Source organism: Taudactylus pleione, unplaced genomic scaffold (assembly GCF_031769625.1).
Source record: "Taudactylus pleione unplaced genomic scaffold, aTauple2 ptg000248l, whole genome shotgun sequence".
In the NCBI taxonomy this organism is placed as follows: domain Eukaryota; kingdom Metazoa; phylum Chordata; class Amphibia; order Anura; family Myobatrachidae; genus Taudactylus; species Taudactylus pleione.
Genome location: NW_028284650.1, coordinates 933,227 through 960,807, shown reverse-complemented (window position 1 = coordinate 960,807; position 27,581 = coordinate 933,227). Strand labels below are relative to the sequence as shown.

Sequence of the window (27,581 nt, the reverse complement as noted above, 5' to 3'; positions counted from 1 at the left end):
TTAGATGCCCTTGTGGGGAGTTTGGTGTAGACGATTGTATGAGTAAGGGAAGGAGAAGCACATGAGAGAAGAGGGTCCTGCTCGTGAGAGCTTACATTCTAAAGGGGTTGGGCAGACAGACAGGGGTGATACAGATGGGGTAGACAGTGAGGAAGAAGCATGGAGCAAGATGAGTGCTGGAAGGCTTTGATTAAGTAGTGAGTCTCAGGAGCCCGTTTGAAGATTTGTAGAGGTGGAGAGTCTGATAGGGAGAGGGAGAGAGTTCCAGAGGTAGGGAGCAGCACGGGCAAAATCTTGGAGGTGGGAGTGGGAGGAAGTAATCAGTAGGTAAGAGAAATGACATGCATTTGTTGAGCGAAGTGGGTGGGCTGGAGTGTGAAGTGAGATGAGATCTGAGATGTACATGGGGGATGTTTGGGTGAGGGCTTTGTAAGTGAGTGTAAGAACAGTGAATTGGGATCTGAAGGGGCTGGGAAGCCAGTGTGGGCTTGTAGGAGAGGGGAGGCGGATGTAGAACGTTTGGAGAGGAAGATGAGCCGAGCAGCAGCATTGAAGACAGATTGTAGTGGAGAGAGGTGGGAGTCAGGGAGGCCAGATAAGAGGAAGTTACAAAAGTCCAATCTGGAGATGATCAGTGAGTGTATGAGGACCTTAGTTGCCTCCAGGGTGAGAAAGGGTCTGATCCTGGAAATATTTTTGAGATGGAAGCAGCAGGACTGTGAGAGGTACTGAATGTGTGGTTTAGAGGAGAGAGAGGAGTCATTGATAACTCCAAGACAGCGCACTTGGGGGCTAGAGGAGATAGTTGTGGGAGGGTGGGAAAATGATCAGCTCAGTCTTAGACATGTTAAGTTTAAGAAAGCGCTGGGACACCCGGGGAGAGATAGCAGAGACACACATTTGGAGATATGAGTGAGGAGAGAGAAGGAGAGATCAGTGTAGGAAAGGTAGATCCGAGTATTATCAGAATAGAGATAATGGAGGCCAAAAGAGCTGATGAGTTCACCTAAAGATGATGTATAGAGGAAGAATAGGAGAAATCCAAGAACAGAGCCTTTGGGAACACCTACGGTTAGTGGAAATGGGGGGGGGGGGGGGGATTTAGACCTATAAAATCTTCTTACTGGCCTCCCACATTGCCATCTTGCCCCCCTCCAGTCTGTTCTCAATGCAATGCTGCAGCTAGACTTATCTTCCTCTTCTGCTGCCCCCCTCTGCCAAAACCTTCACTGGCTCCCATTCCCCTACAGTATCCTCTTCAAACTCCTCACCTTCACATACAAGGCCCTCTCTAACGCTACTGCTCCCTACATCTCCAACCGCATCTCCTTACATACTCCCTCCCACTCACTCTGGTCTGTCAATGACTGTTACCTCTCCTCCACCCTGGTTACTTCATCTCATGCTCGTGTCCAAGATTTTGCCTGTGCAGCCCCCCTCCACTGGAATGAGCTTCCTCGCTTGATCAGGCTCTCTCCGACCTTGCAGAGCTTCAAACGTGCACTGAAATCCCACCTGTTCACCAAAGCATACTCTTCCACCACATAACCATGTTACCAGGTCTCTGTCCCTCCCGCCTCAGCATTTTCTACCTTGCTTACTTCCTGCACTCAGGTCCCCTCTACACACTCATGCCTCATGTCATCTGTCTGTCTCCCCTCTCCCCTAGATTGTAAGCTCCTAGGAGCAGGTCCCTCCTCCCCACGGGTGTGGTATAAGAGATAGACAAAAATTAGTTAGACAATGTCTAGATCTACCCCAGTTGTTAGACAGTCAATAGATCGACAGGTACAAAAGGTCGACGGGTACAAATGGTCGACAGGGTCAAAAGGTCGACATGGAAAAGGTCAACACTTTTTTTTTTTTTTTTTTTTTTTTGCGTAAATACCATTCGGACCCTTGCGGGCACGGTGGCTCGCTTCGCTCGCCACATGGATTTATTCCCCCTCCATGCCCACTTGGATGGTAGGGAATGACGTTGGACACTGGCTCATCTTGCCTAACCCTAAACTTAAAAAAAAAAAGTAGATCATTTTTGTGTCGACCTTTTGACCCTGTCGACCTTTTGTACCTGTCGATCTATTGACTGTCTAACAACTGGGGTCGATCTAGACATTGTCTAACTAATTACTGTCTATCTACAGTCCGGCACCCCTCCCCACTGTCTCACAGCCTTCTTCTCTAGCACTTCTATGACAGCCTTCCCCTTCAGAGCTGCACTGTGTATGGAGAATTGTATTGCTAATTGTTACTTGTGTTCTGTTTATATTTTGGTACCTGTATTGTAATGTAATGCTCTCTGTACACTTTGCTGTATGTACGGCACTGCAGACAACTTGAGGCGCCCTATAAATAAAATGTAATAATAATAATAATCTTCTTCAATAAAACAATCACCTGTGAAAAGGGGTTTTTGATTCATATAGCACTTAAGTCTCTCTCTATTTTATTTCTACTGATATCATTACTGAATGTTCTGTTTAGAAGTTAACCATTATGTTTCCTCTACACTGCCCTCCAGATATGTGTTCGAAGAATAAATATCCATAAACGTCAATTGTGGAAGTTTGCACTGAACGGCAGGTTTTCAATGCAGCTATAATAATAATCCTCCTTTGTGCTACACTTACCGTTATATTGACTTACAGTACAGAACATTGCAGGTCATGGACAAGATTTATATACATTGCAGTCAAAATAGCCAAATGAGCAGCAGGGCAGCCAAACCCAGAGGTTTGGTGCTGCTGTAAGGAAAGAAGATGATGCTATAAGTGAGAGGAAGAAAAGCAAATGAGGGAAGAGGGTCCTGCTCGTGAGAACTTACAATCTAAAGGGGAGTAGGAGACAGACAGGGGTGATAGAGAAGACAGACAATGTACTAGGAGCATGGAGCAGTGGGTAAGAATTAGATATTCAACAGTACTGGCAAAATCTTGGGGGAGGGATTGGGAGGAAGCAATCAGTTGGCAGGAGAGGCGACATGCATTTGTGGAGCGAAGAGGGTGGGCAGGAGTGTAAACAGAGAAGAGATCAGAGATGTTAATAGGAGTGGATTGGGTGATTGGCTGGGAAAGAAAAGGATGGGATTACGAGAGTGGTGGGATGCGAAGTCAAGGACAGAGAGAGAGAGGAGGAGGCAGGAGTAAAGGAGGGAGTTGAAAGTGGAAGAGATGACAAAGGTTGGAGGACTGGGAGGAGATAAGGGTCTTGAAATAAGACTGTTTAATGAGGAAGAAGGCAGCACTGTGGGTCAATAACATAATTAAATGCTATTTTTATATACAGACCACACAGATTTCAAACTAACATTTTTTTAAAACTGTAATGATTCAGAATTGCTGTGCGCACAGTCCTACTGTTCCTAAACCCACACTACCATAACAAAACTACTGCTGGCCCCATATATAGCACTCTCTCTTGTAGGGCTGAGCATTTCTCCCATTATAGTGAAAACAAGGCTGACGTTCTCTCTTCCATTCACTCATGTAGCCTGGGACCATGCTAGGCAGACAAAAGAGAACACAATCAGTTAATTATTAATAACACAGAGAGCCAGCTGTAGGCAGGGTAGGGAGACAACAGTGTTATTAACAAACTTGCCTGGATGTGTGGTAACCCATAACAGTATAATTCTCATCACTCACATTGGGTCTAAGTGATCACAAGAGAGTCTGCCATATTATCAATAGATAATTAAAATAATGCCTAAAAGGCATTTATAACAGAAATTAGGAATTAGACTTACACTCAGCTTGTACTATTAATGCTACTCTTTTCAAAACTACACTTTAAAGGCCCTTTTTTAGATGAGTCATCCTATAGGTGCTGTATGGCTTTACCAAGTTAATCACAGATCAATGCTAATCTTACTATTCATTCATAATTAGGCTTACTATACTATCCCTTTAAACTGAAACACTCATGAATTACACAGGTTCTGTGGCTTGTTAAAACCAAGTGGAATCCAGGCTTGACTTCAGACAACCCTAGAACCTGTGTAATTCATGAGTGTCCTGGTTTAAGGGGGTTAGTATGGTAAGCCTAGTTATAATCATAGAAATCTTGAGACCCTATTGTACCTGTAACCTATTTCGCACATATTTAGCACTATGTACATATACAGGTCAGTGTGAGGTGTGGGCTGCAACCTTCTCCTGAGTACAGGGCGACATGCATCAATCTGCCCCTCAGACTCTGCACCTCTCTACCATCTTTCAAACGAGCTCTTAAGACCCACTACTTCATTAAAGCCTTCCAGCTCTCATCCTAACTTGCTGCTACATCTTCCTTTCTCCCCGCCTACCCCATTCTGTAACACTCCTGTTTGTGTACCCCTCCCTTAAAGAATGTAAGCTCTTTCGAGCAGGGCCCTCTACCCTCTTGTGCTTCTCCCTACTGTCATTTAATTTATCTTATTCCCCACTAGGGCAACTAACACTTGGCTGCCTATGTGGGCATAAAGGTCGCTAATATAGCAATGTTTATTATCCATGTCCTGTATTGTATTGTAAGTCAATGGTTACTTATTTGTCTATGTACTTTGTAAGGCGCTGCGGAACACTTGTGGCGCCATATAAATAAATGATAATAATAATCTGAAATATATATGTGCAAAGCACACACAATTCATGGGGATGGAGCTGCAGCTGGCTCTGTGGATATAAGAAGATCCCCCTCATCCTCATGGGTTCACGTCTACTCTCTCATTGCAATTAGGTTTCCAAAAGTTATCTGGAATATACATTTTAAAGTGGGGCCACATAAAATTACAAGCATGTGCTATAAACCTGTAATACCAGTGAACTTGAAACATTGGTTTCACTTTATTCCGGTTTAAGGGCCTGATTCAGACCCACTCGCGAGCGGCTGTCCGCTCGCAAGTGGGTCGATGTTCTGGACTGAGCATGCGCATGACGGAGGGAGCTCCGTCGTGCGCATGCGCCAGACGCGACGAGCGAAGGAAAGTCCTTCGCTCATTGTGTCTCATCAAAGGGGGCGTGCTGTCGATGTTGATTGACAGCACGCCCCCTTTGGTAGGCGTGCCTCCCTGACGGGGGCGTTCCCACGGGAACGCCTCCCGTCAAAAGCCGGCCCACTGACATCACTAGTGATGTCAGTGGGAGTGATTTTGGCTCTGATAGAGCCAAAATCACTCCGGAGCTTGCGGTTGAAAACCTCAACCGCAGGCTCCGGCTCGCAGTTTCGATGGTCGCGATGGTCACGACCCACAGCTATACGAGCTGGTGACCCACAGCTATACGAGCGTCCAGGAGGACGCTCCATTTTCATGGAGACCGGCCACCATTCAGAGCGTACGGCTCTGAATGAGGGCCTAAATCAGTCTTGCAGCCATTATCTTTGCTATCATATGTTCTGTACACTGCTGCTAATCAGTTAGCAGGGATATAAGATTAATGAGCAGATAGAAGATCAATGACTTTCATGTAGTGAGTAACTTCCGAGTCATCTTACTTATTAGCAAGAACTGTTGAAAACAAGGCTAGACAATACATCAGCACTATATGAAGACGTTGTAGTTGTGGTTCAATGTTACTTAAAAAGGGCATCTGCCCCCTCATATGTTCCACTGTAGCAATGAAATTACAGTAGTAAGTATGAAAGGGTCATAAGTCATAACCTATGTTTTTATGGCTTAGGTAGTAAATACAGGAGATGTAGAGTGAGCACCTCAACAACTAACATGATGCATTTTGCCTTTTTCACCCCACACCGAGCATTCCCACAAACTAATTGCATGATTGCAGAGTCCAGCGCGTCAAGACTGTAGAGGCAAAATAAGTGCGGCATGGGAGGTCATCACAAAGGCAGATTCATGCAGATTCGGCTCATGGAGGCCAGCCATTTGGCATATAAATGTCTGTTAGGAAAACTTGCTACAGGGATGGAGATTATGTTTTGCAGATACATTCACCTCAGCGTCCGTAGCATGTGCGTCTCAAAATGTATACAGCGCTCATATATGCAAAAATACGCAATTTGCGTGTACTTTTTTTTTTTGTTGAGCAATTTCCAACCATTTTGCTATCAATTCTTCACCGGCCCCACAGTGCTCAACTGCTTCACCCAATTATTATCAGGGAGTCTACATGCGCTGTACGCCAGGCATAGGCAATCCGTGGCTTCCCAACTATTGTGGTCCCATTATTCACTTACAGCTTAGCAGGCTGCCTATCCCACCTGCGCCACACATTAAATATATATATATATATATATATATATAATTTTTTTTATTTTTTTTTCACTGGGACTAACAGCATTGTGTATACAAAGTGACTACCTAAACTACCACTGCAACGTAGAACACTAACCCACCTTCAGCATCACCTATACTCTGAAAATTAACAGACTGTGAAACAAGAACCGTTTGCCAGAGATCACAGTTTCACTAATTTTGTGGTTTGGCCATGCTGCAAAGCCACAACTATCTAGGTAATGGCTCCCATAATGAGCAGACACCTGACCCCCTTCAGTCGCCGGCAGCACAACATCCACGATCCTCCAGACTCGCAGCCCACAGTTGATCACACTGCTCTATGCAGTGTTGTTGCATGAAATTTGATTGGAAGAGGTCTTGACATTGATTGGCCTGTATCTATAGTCCCTACATAGAGCCGCTAATGCATTTACTCCTCCAAACACCAACACAGGCATTTCCCAAACTACAGGCCTCTGGCTAATGGACTCCCACAGTTCTACCAAGATGGAGAAATGCCCCCTTCCCAATAATATTCTCTTTTAATCCAATTCTTCAACTGAACTGAATGGGCTTGTTCTCTATTGGAGCATAGGAACTGGAGGATATAGTGGATTGCACTACCGATAAATAAAAATACAATGCACTCTAGTATTGAAAAAAAAAAAGTGATTTTATTTTCTTCTCATTGCTTTAGTATTAACATGGAAGCGTAATAAAGAAAAGATTCACAGCCACACAGGACATAAGACTGGCGCTATACGTGTCTCGGTATAGGCACAACATACTAACATTATTTCTTCCTAATTAGCAACACCTGAACTGCATGCTTCTGCGCTATAGGGAGTTCATCTGTTCAGTGTAACTCGCTGTTTAACCCATGTAGCCCTGAGGGGTTAAAAAAAAAAAAAAAAAAGCTTTAAAATCCCTTTCTCCACTATAAATCATGGAGTTTGGGAATATAAGCAATATCAGAATTTTATTTCAGTTATTAAACACTCATTGTGTGTTCCCAGGGTCACAAATGTGTATTGTTGGTGCACTTCAATATTTTTCCGATCAGCCCGTTTATTGGTTCCTTAATTTGCAATCATGGCTGCTGCACCTTTTATGGGTTATGATGGATGGTGATCTAGAGCGCTGAGGAGCGAATCTATTTATTGCACCGGATTGAGAGCTGCATTGAGAGATGCTGTTTTCCTCCCATGTTCAGACTTAAGATGACGCGTTCTGGGCCTCTTCATATACTGGTTCTGCATCCGGACCCTCCAGATCGGGACCATCTCCTTTGGCGTTTGGTACCCAAAGTCCTGAATCAATACATTGCTTCATATAAAACCTGGCCTCCTACAGGATGGAAGGGGAAACACAGGAGGATGTGCTTTAGTGTACTCACATTTATTGCAATACATTGATTAAAATGATAAATTGCAAAGAGAGATCTCAAATAAAAGAGGGAAATTCCATTAGATGCAATGCGCTCTTCGTGCCAGAGAAACGATCGGGGCGCCGGCCCCTAGTGGCCTCAATTTACATTGCACCACATATAGGTGTGCAGGAAAATGTGCGAAGTTTGGTACCGTAATTCTTGGCAATAGAACGGCATTGGCCCCCTTGAAGTGGTCAAGGAGAAGTCTCTAGCATGGTTAGGATACTGTTGAGAGGCCATCTAGTGGTTAACATGGGAATGGAACATATCAAATAGAAATACTGAGAGGCATTAGCAGATTTTAGGAAATATTCTCATCTAAGCAATAATACCATATATATGGTTTGTCTGATGGAATAATGTATTGTCAAGTAAAAAAAAAAAAAACATTTTCGTTTAATACAAATCTGCAAGAAGATGCGATCACTTTCATCAGACTTAATTGGCACAGGAGGTTCCTGTAGATTTTCTGGGCAAGTAGGGATAGATGAATACTGTAAGAAGCCAATTATATATCATTTCATTTGCTCTTGGTTCATGCACATGTGATATTTTAAAATAATACACTATGGTTACATGTAGAAAGAAAAAGTTTTAAAAAGGAAAACGAATGTTTTCAGTTTTGTTTATAAAAGGTCTAAACGTTCAGACGGTAAAGCAGGGGGTGGGCACACTGAGGAATGTATACGAATATTCATGTGGCAGAACTTTATGTAGCAGTTATAAAGTTAACTAAACCTCCTAGCAGTAGTTACCTTTACGATTCCGGTCTCATCCCTATAATCCCTATTTATCACCTCTAAACTAGATTAGAACAGAATATTTCAACTATAATGTACGAGGGCCGATTGACAAGTAATGAGACTGTCAGTGTTTTTCTGTCCCATAGGTAGACGTGGCAACTCTATGCTGGTTATTGTGAAGCTCATACATCGATGTGTCTGAACCTGCGGTTGGACTGCCGTAGTCTTCTTTGTTTAGGTCACAGATTGTGGAAGATCTCCGTACGTATTTATAATGTGTGCAGGGTGTGCGGTGCACATGGGCAACGCACTCTTCACCCATACTTTTTTTTTCTTTTTCATACTTACCTCTCCGATGTCCCACGGAGTAGCGCTGCTGAAAACGACTGGAAAATGTCAGCCGCAGCCATTTTCCCCGTGTTTTGCGCATGCACAATAGGAAATCACCGTGAAAATGCCTGCCGCGCCATTTTCCAGGTGAACATGCGCAGTAGACTCCGGGCACACTAGGCAGCCGGGGAGAGAGGAGGGGGCCCCAGACAGGGAGTGAACACGGGCCCCCTCCTCTCTTAATATGCCCTTGTATTCGTCTTCACCCAAAAAAATTCTGTGCGATCCCTTTGGCGTGTAAAGTCAGGATTCTGCTGTTCTTGGATGTGCACAGTATGATCCTACAGCACTGGGTTCCCCGTGGACAGAATTAATGGTGACTACTATGCAAACGCCCTGAAAACCCATTTGCGTGGAGCCATGAGGCAGAAAAGACCATATTTGCTGAAGAAACAGTAGCTTTTGCTCCAAGACAATGCCCGACCACATGTTGCTGCTGTTACATTGGCAGCACTGACTGATTAGTGGGACAGCACTGGAACACCCTCCATATAGCCCGGACTTAGTGCCCTGTGATTTCTGGGCATTCCCAACCTTGAAAAAACTATTTACCGGAAAGAATTTCTTAACAGATGATGAAGTGAAAAATGTCCCAACTGCAACACTAAGTGTGGTCACAGAATAGTCTACTGCACGTCTTTCAATTTTCAGATCCTGTGGAACCATCTGATTCTGAACAAAAAACTTAGTCTCATTACTTTTCAGTCTGCCCTCGTATTTTAAAATGGAAAAAGTTTTCCTATATAGAAAATGAGGAGCTAGAGAACGTGGCTAAGTGAGGGAGCAAGGTATCATATCGAGGAAAGGTTCCACTGCAGGTCTAACCCTCTATCACCCCATTTACTATTGCCAAATTGAACATAGTATCAAAGAAAGTTCAACTTACATTAGGCTCCATTTTGCTGATGGCGTCCTGCAACATCTGAATGTCTTTTGAATCAAAACATTTCTGTAATTCCTATGCAAATAGACAGAATTATGGAGATTGCTTAATGAGAGGATGACAGTGTTCAGTATATAATAGAAGCCTAGGGCCTCCCTGATTTTACAACTTTAACTCTTAAATGCTATAGATGATTGTTGTCCTATACATAAAAGGCCAACTCCTCAAAAATGATTTTGCTTGACTTAAATTAATCCATTTGCTAAAATGTACAAAACATCAGCTTGAAATCTGCATACTTAAACTCAGAAACACACTGTTGCTGTAATTTGGCTGGTAGGTTCTTATAGTCTGACTCCTTATTCTATTCTGCAATCCACAAAAAAACTCAGGGTAGTCCATAGTTTAATTGCATATCACAGATGTTACTTATGAGTGTTAGCCCTTAGAAAGCATTCTGTAGAATGGCAGCAAGTCTGTTTCTTAGTTTAGGTAGGCAGTTTCAGGCAATGTTGAATTTCAAGCATCAATCCTTAAATCTAGTACATTGCATAATATTTTAATTAGGAAACATCATTTTACAATTTATTTACACTTATTACAGCTGTAAGAATGTATAAGTGTGGGTAGTATAGGTGGGAATAGGGTAGGTGTGAGGTGCACTAGTACAGGCAGTATAGAATAGGGTAGGTGTGAGGGTGCACTAGTACAGGCAGTATAGGTGAGAATAGGGTAGGTGTGAGGGTGCACTAGTGCAGGCAGTATAGGTGAGAATAGGGTAGGTGTAAGGGTGCACTAGTGCAGGTAGTATAGGTGAGAATAGGGTAGGTGTAAGGGTGCACTAGTACAGGCAGTATAGGTGAGAATAGGGTAGGTGTGAGGGTGCACTAGTACAGGCAGTATAGGTGAGAATAGGGTAGGTGTGAGGGTGCACTAGTACAGGCAGTATAGAATAGGGTAGGTGTGAGGGTGCACTAGTACAGGCAGTATAGAATAGGGTAGGTGTGAGGGTGCACTAGTGCAGGCAGTATAGGTGAGAATAGGGTAGGTGTAAGGGTGCACTAGTGCAGGTAGTATAGGTGAGAATAAGGTAGGTGTAAGGGTGCCCTAGTGCAGGTAGTATAGGTGAGAATAGGGTAGGTGTGAGGGTGCACTAGTACAGGCAGTATAGGTGAGAATAGGGTAGGTGTGAGGGTGCACTAGTGCAGGTAGTATAGGTGAGAATAGGGTAGGTGTGAGGGTGCACTAGTGCAGGTAGCATAGGTGAGAATAGGGTAGGTGTGAGGGTGCACTAGTACAGGCAGTATAGGTGAGAATAGGGTAAGTGTGAGGGTGCACTAGTGCAGGTAGCATAGGTGAGAATAGGGTAGGTGTGAGGGTGCACTAGTGCAGGCAGTATAGGTGAGAATAGGGTAGGTGTAAGGTTGCACTAGTACAGGTAGTATAGGTGAGAATAGGGTAGGTGTGAGGGTGCACTAGTACAGGCAGTATAGGTGAGAATAGGGTAGGTGTGAGGGTGCACTAGTACAGGCAGTATAGAATAGGGTAGGTGTGAGGGTGCACTAGTACAGGCAGTATAGGTGAGAATAGGGTAGGTGTGAGGGTGCACTAGTACAGGCAGTATAGGTGAGAATAGGGTAGGTGTGAGGGTGCACTAGTACAGGCAGTATAGGTGAGAATAGGGTAGGTGTGAGGGTGCACTAGTGCAGGTAGTATAGGTGAGAATAGGGTAGGTGTGTGAGGGTGCACTAGTACAGGCAGTATAGAATAGGGTAGGTGTGAGGGTGCCCTAGTGCAGGTAGTATAGGTGAGAATAGGGTAGGTGTGAGGGTGCCCTAGTGCAGGTAGTATAGGTGAGAATAGGGTAGGTGTGAGGGTGCACTAGTGCAGGTAGTATAGGTGAGAATAGGGTAGGTGTGAGAGTGCACTAGTACAGGCAGTATAGGTGAGAATAGGGTAGGTGTGAGGGTGCACTAGTACAGGTAGTATAGGTGAGAATAGGGTAGGTGTGAGGGTGCACTAGTACAGGCAGTATAGATGAGCATAGGGTAGGTGTGAGGGTGCACTAGTACAGGCAGTATAGGTGAGAATAGGGTAGGTGTGACGGTGCACTAGTACAGGCAGTATAGAATAGGGTAGGTGTGAGGGTGCACTAGTACAGGCAGTATAGGTGAGAATAGGGTAGGTGTGAGGGTGCACTAGTACAGGCAGTATAGGTGAGAATAGGGTAGGTGTGAGGGTGCACTAGTACAGGCAGTATACATGAGAATAGGGTAGGTGTGAGGGTGCCCTAGTGCAGGTAGTATAGGTGAGAATAGGGTAGGTGTGAGGGTGCCCTAGTGCAGGTAGTATAGGTGAGAATAGGGTAGGTGTGAGGGTGCCCTAGTGCAGGTAGTATAGGTGAGAATAGGGTAGGTGTGAGGGTGCCCTACTGCAGGTAGTATAGGTGAGAATAGGGTAGGTGTGAGGGTGCACTAGTGCAGGTAGTATAGGTGAGAATAGGGTAGGTGTAAGGGTGCATTCGTGTGGGCAGTATAGTTGGGAAAACTAAAGTACAGAGATAGAACAAAACATTCAAGATCACATAGAAGTATATATTGTTATAATTTGTTCTGTGTTCTATGAAAATCAGTTCCTTAAACTACCTAATTTACATGTTACATCCTTATTTAGTTCCGTGTATTATATAACTAATGAATTACAACTAATAAATATCATCTGATTGTATTTGGTGTACTATAGAGAACATAAGCATAATTATACCTTTTAGTCATCAAATGTCTGCATTACGTACTCTCATAAAAGGATTCAAGACCAGTTCATATAGAATGGATAAGGCTAGGCCGCATTCCCATAGACATTGGTTGAGGTTCCAAAATGGCTGTCTCCACTGTATAGCATATACCACGGAGCTCTATGCTTGTAAATCGGACAGAAAACTGTGGCCTCTGTGCTACAGACTGATGTACAGCTATCACCTCCCCAGACAGGATACAGAAGGTTAGGAAACACGGAGGAAAAATGTGTGAGGTTGTGACTAGCTTACAGGTGGGAGAGACTCATAAACTTCAACCGGATCCAGCCCTCCGGGGCCCAGCCTCTTCTTCCGTTCCTCCTCCTCATACTCTTTCAAGGCCTTTTCTATCCGGACCTTGGCTCGTTCCCTCACTCTGTCCTTGAAAGATTCCAGCTCATCTGTGAAAGCATCCAGGTATTGTTGGTCAGCGGTCTGTAGGAGGACATACACAGAAGATGACAGATTATATATGTCTCCGCCGCCTGCCAGTTACAATGCAAAAATCAGATGACATTAAGTCAACCTTCCCTACCAAATAATCAATGGCAAAATGGAAGCAGGTGGGCAGGACCCAGAGAACGCACCAGACTAAACATACAATAATTAGAGGATGATGTATAGGATTTGCATGCAATTAATTCAAGCATAATCGCACTGAATATTAACATGTATTTGTAGTGTGATATTATCAAGAGGCTTCAATGGAAAATTGCTCCTTGTTGTCAAACATAGACTACCACCTAAAGCTTATTATAGCTCACCAGTATAAAACGTTTCATTACATGATGTTTCTTGGGCATGATAACAGGCCATAGATAGTGTACATGGTATATGGGGTCAATTCAATCAGGTGCAAGTTGGGACCTGCAAGCTGTTTTCACAGCAAACTTGCACAGTGAATCTCATTTGCAATTCAGTTCCCGAAATTTGTCAAAACACAGTGCAGAACGCCTCCTACCCCCAATGAATAATCATGCACTTGCAGTGGTTTAAATACAGTCAGGTGCATAAATATTGGGACATTGACAGAATTTTCATATTTTGGCCTCTATTCACCACCACAATGGCTTTGAAATGAAACAAACAAAATGTGCTTTAACTGCAGACTTTCAGATTAAATTTGAAGGTAATTACATCCAAATCATAAATATGTTAAATGATGGGGCACAGATATGTGGAGGTGTAAATGATGTAGGACAGGTATGGGGAGGTGTAAATGATGTGGGACAGGTACAGTATGTGGAGGTGTAAATGATGTGGGACATGTACAGTTATGTGGTGTAAATGATGTGGGACATGTACAGTATGTGGAGGTGTAAATGATGTGGGACATGTACAGTATGTGGAGGTGTAAATTATGTGGGACATGTACAGTATGTGGAGGTGTAAATGATGTGGGACATGTACAGTTATGTGGAGGTGTAAATGATGTGGGACAGGTACGGTGTGTGGAGGTGTAAATTATGTGGGACAGGTACAGTATGTGGAGGTGTAAATTATGTGGGTCATGTCTGTAAAGGTGAAAATTCTGAGGCTCAGGTGTAAGGAGGTGTTGTATTGACAGGAGATGGGTTTTTGAACTTGCAGATGAGAGGTTCATTCCAACTTTTTACAAAGTTGTATAATGAAAAATTACAGACATATTTCTGTACCCCCCCAAAAAAAAAAAAAAAAAAACCCTTTTAAGAACCTCCTCCTCCCTTATGGCCACTAACAGCCTTCTGTATGGTCCTGCTATCTCAGTTGTCACTTTTTTGGGGACCATGAGGGTTTCCCCGCCTTTCCAAGGACTTCTCCCAGGTCGCTTTTAGTAGAAAAGTACCACAAATAGAGATTTCTAAATGAATCGCCATATATATGCAAGTTTCACTAAATAAACACGGTTTTGCAAACACGCCAATTAAAATGACCCTATAGAATGCTTATCTCGCAATATCTACATAGATAATAGAAACAACTTCAATCAGCTGTTGTCAGTATGAAATGCTAGCCCCAACCACACCTTCACCAAGAAAAGTGACTCCAACTCCGATCTATACACAACAATGGTTAGGCTACCTGTATTCACATCAAACCATCCCACAACGCATTTAAGGTGCGTACACACTACACGATATGCTCCCTGAGCGATATCGTGTAGTGTGTCCCCGGCAGGCTGTGCTCAATGTCGTTCATGACATTGAGCACAGCCGCTGAACGATATCATTAACGATATTGTTCAGCGCCGGGCTCTCTCTCCCCCCCATTCCCCAACATGCAGCAACCTGACGAGGTCGTCAGATTGTGCTGCATGTTCAGGCGATGGACAATGTCGGAAACAACCAGCGGGAGTGCGCATCGCTGGTCGTTTCCGACATAAAAGTGCACGATTTGTGCACGATTACTGAGCGACTGCATGATTACGATGTCATAATCGTGCAGTCGCTCAGTAATATCGCCCAGTGTGTACCTACCTTTAGTCACGGGCTTCATCAGGAAACGACTGACTATGAGGACTTATATATCAGAAAGCTTCCTCCTTTTACCAATTCCAACTCATCCTAGGAATTCATTTAATTGATACAACATAGTATGTAATAACTGCAAAGGTAATCATCATAAAGAAATGCAGGGTATCAAATTATTGATTCTATATAACATATCAACTTAACTCTTATAAGCATGGCTCAAAAATTAATCAAGCTGTTGTATGAATTAAATTAAACAGAACAGCAATTCTTCAAAGTATTAAATATAAGTTTACTACTTTGCTGCTTTTAATACATCTCTTATAATATGTTAGCTGAAGTACCTGTCATTGCCCAGGTTTAAAACTTCAAGTTTTTAAGTTTAATTATGTGATGTCGTCCAAATCCATCCAGTGGAAGGCTCAGAACAGGCCCCCCGGGCCAAAGTTCTGCCCAGAGTACACCAACAAGAGGACAGACTAGGACCTCAACCCCCCCCTAGTATGTCTCCAGGGAACCAATGTCACCTCTGTAAAGTTTCAATTTATATGATGTCGCCCAAATCCATCCAATGGAGGGCCCAGAACAGGCTCCCTGGGTCACAGTTCTGCCCAGCGCACATCAACAGGAGGTCTGACCGGGATCCTAACCCCCCCCCCCCCCTAAAACCTGGCCAGGATCCAACTGGATCACCTCGCGTTGGTTTCATCCCAATCGGTGCAGGGGTTTCAGAATGCATAACCAAACAGGCCAATTAATTTTATATATAAGAGAAGTTACAAAGTAATAAAGTTTATATGCAAAATAAACTAAAAAAAAAAAATCTGTAAACAAATTAAGCCAAAGAAAAAAAAAAAGGGACAAAATATTTTTCAAACTTCCTTTGACCTTAATACATTTATTGCTACTGCAAAATCACCCAATTTTTAGTGAACATTCATAAATGTCAGCATATTTACACTTTTATTTGCTATATTAAATCATTGAAGCATTAGCAATGTTTTTTTTACATTTCACACCCACTATACCAGTTTTGGATTTGGCACGAAAGATCTACAAGAAAACCATAGAAACTGTCTAGATAGGCAACAAAGGTCGACAGGGAAGAGAAAAAAAAAAAAAAAAAAAAAAAAGGTTGACAAGTGGGTTTTTTGTTTTGTTTTCTAACCTTAATCTTCATCCCAACCTTCCCCTTGGTGCCTAACCCTTTCTCCTGGTGCCTAACTGTTGGAGTAACAGCCTAAACCCTAACCGTCCCTCCTAGTGCCTCAACCAGGAGGTGGAAAATAAGTGTCCCTCCAGCTGCTATTGAACTACACATCCCAGCATGCCTTGCAACAATTTAAGCATGGTCAAATAGAAAAACTGTTGGAGGGCATGCTGGGATGTGTAGTTCTACAACAGCTGGGGGGGGGGGGGGAGCTTATTGTACACCCCTACCCTAAACCCTAACCCTCCGGTAAGTGCCTAACCGTCCCTACTAGTGCCTAACCCTAACCATCGGGGTATATATGCCTAACCAGAACGGTCCCTCCTACATCCTAACCCTAACCATTGGGGTATATGTGCCTAACCATAACGGTTCCTCCTACATCCTAACCCTAACCCTCCGTGTAAGTACCGAACCCATTAAAAAAAGAAAAAAAAAAAAGTTGAAAGTTTTTGTGTCGACCAGTTGATCAACGACCTTCACCCATGTCAAACTTTTGTGTCGACCTTTTGCCCCTGTCGACTTATTGCCTGTGTAACAGCTAGTGTTTATCTGGACACAGTCGACCATTTGGCTGTAGATCTATTGATTGGAACCCACCGGTTTTATGATTAAACACTTATACTTCACATTAAGCCAGATAGAGCTCTTTCGCTATATTTGCTCATTTCTCTTAAGAGTCGTATTCCCCTTTATTTTGTGCTAGGGAAAAGTGCAGTTAGTGGAATTAAGTAAAAGTTGGTAAGTGACAATTTTAATTATTCTGCAATGTAAATACTTTTACTGTATATTAGTTTCAGCTTCAGAGTGGGTTAAATTGTCATCCAATTAGGCGTTTTTTTTTTTTTTTTTTTAAATATTTTCATATTCGCTTACATATTTATACAACAAATATAATATTTATACATTTTTATTTTAAATAGTTACCACTGCACTATTCCTGTATTTAAAAGAAAACATACAGGGCCTGATTCAGAGGTGCACGCTAAGTGCACACAATGCAGATGTTCACCTAGCTCAAAGATTTTGCTACTGCGAAAACCCCTACGGTGCATGCATTAACCTGGGTGTACGCACAATTGCGCGGCTGTGCGTGGGGACGCTGGTATCAGAAATAGAGCGTTAGCGAGAGAAAACCATGAGCGTTCATCAGAGGTGGCTTGACATGAATGCAAAAAAAAAAAATCTGTTGGGTGAGTGTGTTATAGAAGTGTCAGTGAAGGCAGCTGTGTTATCAGACGCACAGCCACAGACATGTTAGAATCTGGAAGGAGCACGATTCAGCAGCTCCTGGTGAGGTTAGCTCTAGGGCTTCAGCAACCAGTCAGGTGTGCAGATCAGGGGGTATATTTACTACAGTGTGGGTTTTTAGAAGTGGAGATGTTGTTCTAGCTATTATCTTCTAGAAGGGATAAATAAGTCAATCTGATTGGTTGCTATGGACAACAATTACACTTCTAAAAATCAGCACTTTGGTAAATATACACCCAGGAGTCTTTGTGCTGGGCTGTGTTCTGAATCATGACTGCTGCAGCAGAGTTCGGAGCCTTGTTGGTTTATGGACAGTGACGATTGGCTGTTCAGCCTTTTAAGGGTTTTCCCTCTCACGCTCCTTTGTGGGTTGTGATCAGGCTGATCCAGTCAGTCCTGGATACCCGCTGCTTAGTGGAGGTCATTTGTCTGTGCTGCTTGGAAGTTCTGCAAGCATCTCTTTACAGTTTGCTCATATGTGCTATTTGAAAGATATGACTAAAATTTTCTTTACAGAGCCGTTACTTGTGATAGGTTGCAGGTTTTCTGCCTGTCAGTATTTCTCTATTATACAAATGATGTGTGCTATTTGGAAGATCTGCCAGCATTTTCTATACAGTGCAATTAATCTGGGTTATTCAGAAAACCTGCCCAGCAACTCTTTACTGTGTAAACCATCTGTACTATTTAAAAGATTTGACTAACATTTCTTCACAGTGCTATTATCTGTGTAAGCAAAAAATTCTGGTCAGTAGTCCTCTTATACGCAAATTAATTGTGCTACTTGGAAGATCAGTCTAGCATTTCTCGACTGTGCAGATTATCTATTCTATTTGGAAGATCTGGCCAGCATTTTTCTACAGTGCAATTATCTGTGCTATGCAGAAAACCTGTTACCATTTCTCCACTGTGCAAATTACCTGTTCAATAAGATCTGTTAAGTATTCTCCTGAAGTGCAATTATCTGTGATAGAAAACCGGCTAACATATTCTTCAGTGTAATTACTAGTGCTATCCTGAAGATTTAGCCAGCCATTTTCTATATATAGTTTTAGTATCTTGTTATCCTTGTTCAGTTGGTATTTCAGCGAATGCATTTAGGCCCTCATTCAGAGCCGTACGCTCTGAGCAGAGCGCACGCTCTGAATGAGGGCCGCCCTTCAAAATTATGGAGCGTCCTCCTGGACGCTCGTATAGCTGTGGGTCACCACCCACAGCCTATACGAGCGTGCAGTTTGATGGCCACGATGGTCTTGACCATCGCCACTGCGAGCCGAAGCCTGCGGTTGAGTTTTTCAACCGCAAGGCCCGGAGTGATTTTGGCTCTATAAGAGCCAAAATCACTCCCACTGACATCACTAGTGACATCGACAGCACGCCCCCTTTGATCAGACACAACGAGCGAAGGAAAGTCCTTCACTCGTCGCGTCTGGTGCATGCGCACGACGGAGCTCCCGCCGTCGTGCGCATGCGCAGTGCACAACATCGACCCACTTGCGAGTGGGTCTGAATCAGGCCCTTAGTTCCTTGTGCCATCTAGTTAAATGGTATATCTAGCTACTGCTTTAGCTTCTTATGCCATTTAGTCTTTAAGTGTCTTGTTCCCTTTAAATCTAGGTCTGTGATCTCCAGCCTGCACTATTCAGTGTTTAAGCCCTGGCGGCAACCGTGTATCAGTGAACGATAGTAGTTCCAGTAAAGGGGGTTGTTATACGTGAAGCATTCGGCAAATTAATTCTGCAGACTCAGGATCATAGTACACACACACACACACACACACACACCTCACAGAGGCCATGTTCAGATATAGACTCTGCATCTGCCATAGGGATAGAATAAGTGCCAATTGTGTGCCGATTGTGGATTTTCTAGAACCACCGGTGCTGTCGCAGCATGCACGGGCAATGGAAGTGGGTGTCTAAAGGCTTGCACATTCAGGTGCACACTAGCACAAAAAGGGAAGGCTGAAACTAGCATTTGCATATTATTGCCGCTGCTGTACTGCAAAAAGACAGCTGTGGCGGCGACTGTATGCACCTCTGATTCAGACCCACAGTAGCACTAAGAACTTCCTGACGCACCAATAGAGGAGTTAAGCGGACACATTATATAAAGTGAATAGTTTGATGTAATAATTATAAGCTACAAATTATCTATTTCTTTGCAGCCAATTCCATGTGAGGGATAAGTGTTAATTAGATGTATTGGTAGTAGGGGAAATTATCCCACAGAGAAAACATCCGCTACTCACTCCCCACAACCTTCCTGATTATGTATTGAGCAGAATAAAAAACAAAAAACAAAGTCTAATACTGACAGTGCACTTGGGACACAGAGGTTTAATTTTGTTCAATTAAAACAAATCTTCATTGATTATAACATGGGATATAGGGCCTGATTCAGACCCACTCGCGAGCGGCTGTCCGCTCGCAAGTGGGTCGATGGTCTGCACTGCGCATGCGCGAGACGCGACGAGCGAAGGACTTTCCTTCGCTCGTTGTGTCTGATCAAAGGGGGCGTGCTGTCGATGTTGATTGACAGCACGCCCGGCGTGCCTCCCAGACGGGGGCGTTCCCAAGGGAACGCCTGCCGTCAGAAGCCGGCCCCACTGACATCACTAGTGATGTCAGTGGGAGTGATTTTGGCTCTGATAGAGCCAAAATCACTCCAGGCCTTGCGGTTGAGAAACTCAACCGCAGGCTTCGGCTCGCAGTGGCGATGGTCGCAATGGTCAAGACCATCGCGACCATCATCCTGCACGCTCGTATATGCTGTGGGTGGTGACCCACAGCTATACGAGCGTCCAGGAGGACGCTCCATAATTATGGAGGTGGGCCCTGATTCAGAGCGAGCGCTCTGGTCAGAGCGTCCGGCTCTGAATCAGGGCCATAATCCCTACAAATGGAAACTTGAGACCTTAAATATTATCTAAAGTGAATATTTGTTAAACAAAATTCAGATGTGAGAAAGAAAAGAATGCAGGTAGTGTGTGTAATAACAAGGCTGTGCTTTCCTACAAATGTTAAACTGTATCACAGTTATATTGATATGAGGAATACGGGGTGAATCCTCCATCAGAATCAGTAATAAGATCCAGTAAATACAGCTTGCAGGTAAATATCCAGATAGCTGCTGCTGCTAATATGACATTAGCCGCTATGTGGGGAATTCGATGTTGAATAGCCGCGGGAGGGAGTTCCCGAAGCTATTCAATGCAGCGGGCTGTTTGGGGCGGGCTAACAGCCGCGCGCCTGGCACTTTAGTCAACACCCTTGTTAAGTCGCAATTGAATGGCTCCGGGAGCGCTCTCCCGGCGCTATTCAATTCGCGTTGAATTGAATTCCCCCCTATATTTTTTAATCCATAAACATTTAGGTTTTATTTAAACAATATTAAACCTAGTAGTCCCAGGTGCACTGCCAGTATAAAACCTTATTTTTTTCTTTTTATCTTCAATACTTGTCTTCTATAAAGTCTAGACAGTAGCTCACCCTAGTGGTCATTATCATTATCATAACAACAAAACAATCCCCTACCTAACCACGATCTCCGATTGGATTTGGGGACTGATTGACAAACATAATAACTATTCTAGTGCAGGACTGGTTGCATTTTTTCTTAACATTACTGATGAAGCCTTTGACAAAACGTGTCAGGGCAGTTACAAGTACACAGGGCATAATTTAGAGTTGTACGTAACCCCGATTGTTTATGTACAACACTGATATGGGGCAGCACAGAAGTGTAATTACCGCCTCACAGCACTGAGGTAGTAGGTTCGATTCCCACCACAGCCCTACCTATGTAGAGTTTGTATATTCTCCCTGTGCTTGTGTGGGTTTCCTCTGGGTACTCTGGTTTCCTCCCACACTCCAAAAATATATTGGTAGGTTAATTGGCTCCCAACAAAAATTAACCCTAGTGGGTGTGTGTGGTAGGAAACTTAGATTGTAAGCTCCACTGGGGCAGGGACTGATGTGAATGGCCAACTATTCTCTGTAAAGCGCTGCGGAATATGTGTGCGCTGTACAAATAACTGGTAATAAATATTTTGTTGATGTTTAATGATCAGCACACGCGCTGATAACTGACTACGATGGCGGAGTCCACCCTAAGCCGCAGCGGTGCAGTGTTTCCAGAAAACGGGGGCTTGTCGGCCCCATTTTCTAGGAGTGCCGAGGCCAGTGTCTGCATCTGCCAACGCAGATTTACTGGCCTCACAAGTGGGCAGGAGGTGACCAGACTGAGTAAGCTTAGGCTTTCTCAGATGGCCAATGCTGCAAACATAGCGATCGATGATCGCAATGTGGGTCAGATTCTGCGCCTTTGGACGTAGGCATCAGACCTGAGATGCCATCAGAAGCCTCCTGCAGGCATTAGCATATTTTTGCACAGCAGCTGCATCCAACAATGCTGTTACTGAGCAAAAGAATCCATCTTGGAATACGGACCACAATCCGCCAGGTGTGAAGACATGACAGCTTTAATTGTTAGCAGCACGTGATACAAAAGGTGTAAACTCATGGCAGCTCTTATTGGTAGCAGCACACGGTACACCAGGTGTAAGGCCATGCTAGCGCTCGTTGGCATTAGCACACAGTACACCAGGTGTAAGGCCATGGCAGCTCTTATTGTTATCAGTACACCAGGTGTAAGGCCATGGCAGCTCTTATTGTTATCAGTACACCAGGTGTAAGGCTATGGCAGCTCTTATTGGTAGCAGCACACAGTACACCAGGTGTAAGGCCATGGCAGCTCTTATTGTTATCAGTACACCAGGTGTAAGGCCATGGCAGCTCTTATTGGTATCAGCACACAGTACACCAGATGTAAGGCTATGGCAGCTCATTGATATCAGCACATAGTACACCAGGTGTAAGGCCATGGCAGCTCATTGATATCAGCACATAGTACACCAGGTGTAAGGCCATGGCAGCTCATTGGTAGCAGCACACAGTAAACCAGGTGGCATGGCCGGCGGTTCGATTCCCGTCAGCGGCAGGCCGACATCAGCAGAGTTCGGAGCAGCGGAAGCCCGACAGCGCTGGAAAAGCCCGATCGTGGATAGGTGAGTATCTACTAACCTAACCCCCCTAACCCTAACCCTCCTTAGGGGTGCCTAACCCTAACTTCCCCCCCAAGTGCCTAACCCTAACCACCCCCTTCCCCGCTGCCTAAACCTAAGTCCCCCGGGGGGTGCCTAACCCTAACCCTCCCTCCCCCTAGCCTAACCCTAACCCTCCCGGGGGGGGTGCCTAACCCTAACTTCCCCCCCAAGTGCCTAACCCTAACCACCCCCTTCCCCGCTGCCTAACCCTAAGTCCCCCCCGGGGGTGCCTAACCCTAACCCTCCCTCCCCCTAGCCTAACCCTAACCCTCCCGGGGGGGGTGCCTAACCCTAAGTCCCCCCCGGGAGCCCTAAACCTAGCCCTCCCCCCCCGCGGCTGTCCGCTCGCGGCGCCCGACATCACTACGATCGGGATGCCGGGCGCCGGTCTCCCGGCGTCTATATCTAGACGCCCAGCATTTCATCCTTGCCGGGATATGACAGTCGGGAAGCGGTATTTAGGCAGTCGGCTTCCCGATTGCTTCCCCCCAGGGGTAAGGCCTGAGCACTTTACAGACAGAAGAGACTGCACAACACAACCTAATTAAATCTGTCCCTTACTGCTGATAAAGATCATCACATTTTTTCATTAGTATTATTTAAAAAATAAAAACTTAAGCCTAAAAATATTTTACTGTAAATCACCCGATTACAATTTGACAGATATTAATTAAAAACAGGACATCTACATCACCGATATGTTTAGAAATATTTTGCTTGAATGCCACTCAGCTGTATTTATTATGAGTAGGGCTGCACCCTGCAAGTTGCTCAATGTACATAACAAACACTAGTCTATGAATTATTCAACTGGAGATGAAGAAAAAAAATATCCTGTTGGCAAGAGACCAACAGATCTAATTATAAAAAGTATTTGAATCATGCAGCCCTGGAGGGGAGAAATATAGAGGGAAAATAAAAAAAACATTTTTTCCGCTGCCCCTTCCATAGTACTCGCTTAGGTGAACGGCGTAAGCCTGCAGGGGTCTGTCATGTAACCCTGACTGCCTGCTGCCTCAGTGTCCCCAGAGAAATATTACAAAAAAATCTTTATAATTAGGGTTTTATTAGTACGATTACAAGTAGTGCAGCTTATACCACTAGTAATGCTTCCTCTATTTCATTTCAGATTGCTTGGGGGGTTTTCCAGGTATCACTTCTAAGCCAACATGCCCAAACTCAAAACACATCATCTACGTCCATAAATCATATTTATAAAAAACAGCACATTAATAAACACCCAGGATTAGCACCCTGCCACTAACCTTAATCTTGGTGAAGAACTGGCGGAAACAGGCCCTGGGATCAACCTTCAGGCTTTTGGCCAGCTCCAGAATAAACTGCATGACGATGGTCTGGTGGGCGACTTGCTCCATCAGGGCGTGTTTCTACAGCAAGCAAGCAGAGGGAGTTATATTAGGAAGGAGAACGAGTCTTCACTCAGCTGACTGGCACAGGGCACTTATACAGTGCATTCAGCAGTAACAAAACCTACACTTGGCATTAGGGCAGCGGCGCAGGATTTATTGAAACCGACCGGATAACAAACGTAGTACTATCCTGTCTTCAGTCCCTCATGCTTTGGATAACAAGATCTGCCGCCTAGTAGCGGAGACCAAGTACCCTATTGTTGTTTAGCAGCAGGTATAAAAAGGCATTGCCAAAGAGGGATTATTGCAATTTATATACACAATCAAGTATGACTCGAATCAAAGCCACATAAACAAAAAAATTGCACGGTGGTTGTAATTCTAGAGAATAATCAGTTATTGTTTATCAAAATCCTGCAATCACATAATATAATCAATAGTGCAAAACATAATCAATAGTGCAAAACATAATCAATAGACATGTACTAAGGTGCTTCAGAAAATGATAAGAAGAATTGGAAGATGGAGTCTCCTCACCTCTTCCACCTCCAGATCAATGCACCAGATAACCAGGTAGTTGGCCGTCTCCTCAATCACCAGATGGGGGTTATCGGACAAGTATTTCTGGCTGTCGTCCCAGCGGTGCAGCATTCCTTGTAGAGGGAAACAGAAGAGAGCATTACATACATCATATAATATATAACAAAGCCCAGCTAGGGAGTGCACTATGCACAACTCCAGGAGGTACAGAGAGGCAAGGGTTACATACATAAACCATTGAGGTTTGTTCCCGTCTAACTAATAAAAACGGCCCTCACTAGTTGCAGCCTGAAGGTCACAGCCGGCAACCCCAGCGTCCTGCCCTGCCCGCTTTCTAGCGGGAACACTAAGGCCTGTATTCAATTTGAGGCGAAAAGTCCAGACTTTTCGCCTGTTTTCCAGGTGGAAAAGTATCGCGAGCGTGCCAGATATTCCCCGTATCAAATTTCAAAGTAGGAGAAATTGGGAACAGGCGAAACTTGGATCTGCGAAAAAAAAAAACATGAATTTTTGATAAATAATCCTAGGACCCCCCCTAAAGATGTCCAGATATGGGGGATCACTTTGGTTACCCCCGTTTTTGCCTGCAGAAGTCAGGTTTTTAAATAGCCGCAGTAGGTGCACAAATGCGGCTTCGAAGAAGGTGATGCAGAAGAGTATTTAGAGGATTTTTTGGGGGAAAAATAACTATGCCCATCAAATTTGGGGAACATGAAAATGGGTGCAAGTATATGTTTAAGTCCCTTAAAATATTTTTTTCAATTCTGCAAAAATGCACCTGCCACTACTCCCGCAATGAAGAAAACACCTGCCGCCTATAAGGGAACCCCTCTGGACTCCATTCCACTAGTTTAGAAGTGTGTTCGCTAGTTGAATTTGAATAAATCTTTTGGGGTGTCCATATTTTTTTTTTTTTAACACAGATTTTTAGGGACCATTCCCAGGGGTGCAGGCTATTTTTTTTTTTTTTTTAAGCCTGCACCCCTAAACCCCAATTCTGCACTTTTTTTCGCCTGCTAAAAGCAAGCGAAAAATTATCCCCGTTTTTTTACATAGACTTTTTCGCACAGGCGAAAAGTCAATGAAATTGAATACGGAGATAATGGAAATAGGCGAAAATTACGTGGAATTATCCAAACGGTCCAAAATGTTCCACTTCCACGGTTTGGCCAGCATTGGACTAAAAAAAAGATTTTCCTCGAACTCCACCCAAAGCTAACAATGTAGTAGTAATGTGTAGTGTTCTCGCTAGGCTGGTTTAGTGGGGCGCTGCGCCCTGCCCAAGTCTAAGAGGGCGAAATGCACCCTGCCTTTTAGCGGCACCCTGCTAATACAGTCTGCCCTTTGCCGTCCCTACCTGCGTTCCGCAGTATCCCGCAGGCAGGAAATTTGCGGTGATCTGTAACGGCCTTTTCGCCCCATATTGAATATGGCCCTAAATGTGTGATCAGGGATTTGTCACTTACCGAAGTGTTTTAGCTGCTTCAGGTTCTTTTCTACAAAGGTTTTGTGTTTTTGCTCCTTCTGCTCCTCTGTGTCTTCTTTACTCTCAGGTTTTACATTGAAAACGCTCTGTTGGAACAAACAAAGTGGGGTTTACAGTGACATACTTTAAATGGGCAGAGATCTGGCCGGCACACAAGAGACCGCAGTAACGCGCTTCATGTGGATGGAGAATTGCACAGCATACTAGAGACCGCAGTAACGCGCTTCATGTGGATGGAGAATTGCACAGCATACTAGAGACCGCAGTAACGCGCTTCATGTGGATGGAAAATTTCACAGCATACTAGAGACCGCAGTAACGCGCTTCATGTGGATGGAGAATTGCACAGCATACTAGAGACCGCAGTAACGCGCTTCATGTGGATGGAGAATTGCACAGCATACTAGAGACCGCAGTAACGCACTTCATGTGGATGGAGAATTGCACAGCATACTAGAGACTGGCAATAACACGCATCATGTGGTGAGGAATTGCACAGCATACAAGAGACAGTTCCAGATTAATGTCCACATGGGCCTGGAGCTGAAATTTCCCAAGAGCCTATTGCGCACTGCCACAGGGAGAGTGACCAGTGCTGTGGGAGTATGATATACACAGGGAGAGTGACCAGTGATGTAGGGCGGTACGACCAGTGCTGGGGGAGTATGATATACAGAGGGAGAGTGACTAGTGATGTAGGGCGGTACGACCAGTGCTGTGGGAGTATAAGCTACAGAGGGAGAGTGACTAGTGATGTAGGGCGGTACGACCAGTGCTGTGGGAGTATGATATACAGAGGGAGAGTGACTAGTGATGTAGGGCGGTACGACCAGTGCTGTGGGAGTATGATATACAGAGGGAGAGTGACTAGTGATGTAGGGCGGTACGACCAGTGCTGTGGGAGTATAAGCTACAGAGGGAGAGTGACTAGTGATGTAGGGCGGTACGACCAGTTTTGGGGGAGTATGATATACAGAGGGAGAGTGACTAGTGATGTAGGGCGGTACGACCAGTGCTGTGGGAGTATAAGCTACAGAGGGAGAGTGACTAGTGATGTAGGGCGGTACGACCAGTGCTGTGGGAGTATAAACTACAGAGGGAGAGTGACTAGTGATGTAGGGCGGTACGACCAGTGCTGTGGGAGTATAAACTACAGAGGGAGAGTGACTAGTGATGTAGGGCGGTACGACCAGTGCTGTGGGAGTATAAGCTACAGAGGGAGTGTGGGCTGAGGTTAGCGCCTTCCTTCCATCACCTCAATTGCCCTCCTCACTTTGCCTATGTCAACAATGTAATGAGAAACCTCCTTTGTTAACATGACAAAAAATAAATAAATGTCTCTTATGCTGGCCATACACGCTACAATTATCGGGGCGATCCGTCGATATCGGCGGATCGCCCCGATAATTGTAGTGTGTGTGCAGGCGACCGAGGGTTAAATATTGCTCGGTCGGGCATGCAGGATTATCCAGCATGCCCGTCCGATGCGATATTTACCTGGTAACTGTCGGCCGCATCGGGCAGTGTATGCCCAGCGCGGCCGACAGACAGACATTTCCTGTGGAAATGTCCCCTCCCCCGAAGGCGGAGCGCGGATGTCAGGCTATACACTGTGAGATTTCTCTCAGTGTATGCCGGCGACATCTGCGGCTGGCAGCCGGCCAGATAAAATGTCTGTCGGTCTGACAGACATTTTATCTGGCTGTGTATGCCC

General features: G+C 44.5%; 1 protein-coding gene across 1 annotated transcript in view; it reads right to left on the bottom strand.

Annotated features, from left to right (window-relative positions):
* Positions 1 to 6,868: 6,868 nt before the first annotated feature.
* CDC37 (cell division cycle 37, HSP90 cochaperone) overlaps positions 6,869 to 27,581 on the bottom strand; it is a 37,196-nt gene continuing 16,483 nt past the window's right edge. The window contains exons 4-9 of the mRNA XM_088479903.1: positions 25,848 to 25,953; positions 24,379 to 24,494; positions 23,737 to 23,859; positions 12,706 to 12,888; positions 9,663 to 9,734; positions 6,869 to 7,561 (exon numbers count right to left, since the gene is read on the bottom strand). Of these exons, the coding sequence (XP_088336029.1) occupies positions 7,430 to 7,561; positions 9,663 to 9,734; positions 12,706 to 12,888; positions 23,737 to 23,859; positions 24,379 to 24,494; positions 25,848 to 25,953 (732 nt within the window). The 3' untranslated portion in view covers positions 6,869 to 7,429. The remainder of the gene's footprint in view (positions 7,562 to 9,662; positions 9,735 to 12,705; positions 12,889 to 23,736; positions 23,860 to 24,378; positions 24,495 to 25,847; positions 25,954 to 27,581) is intronic.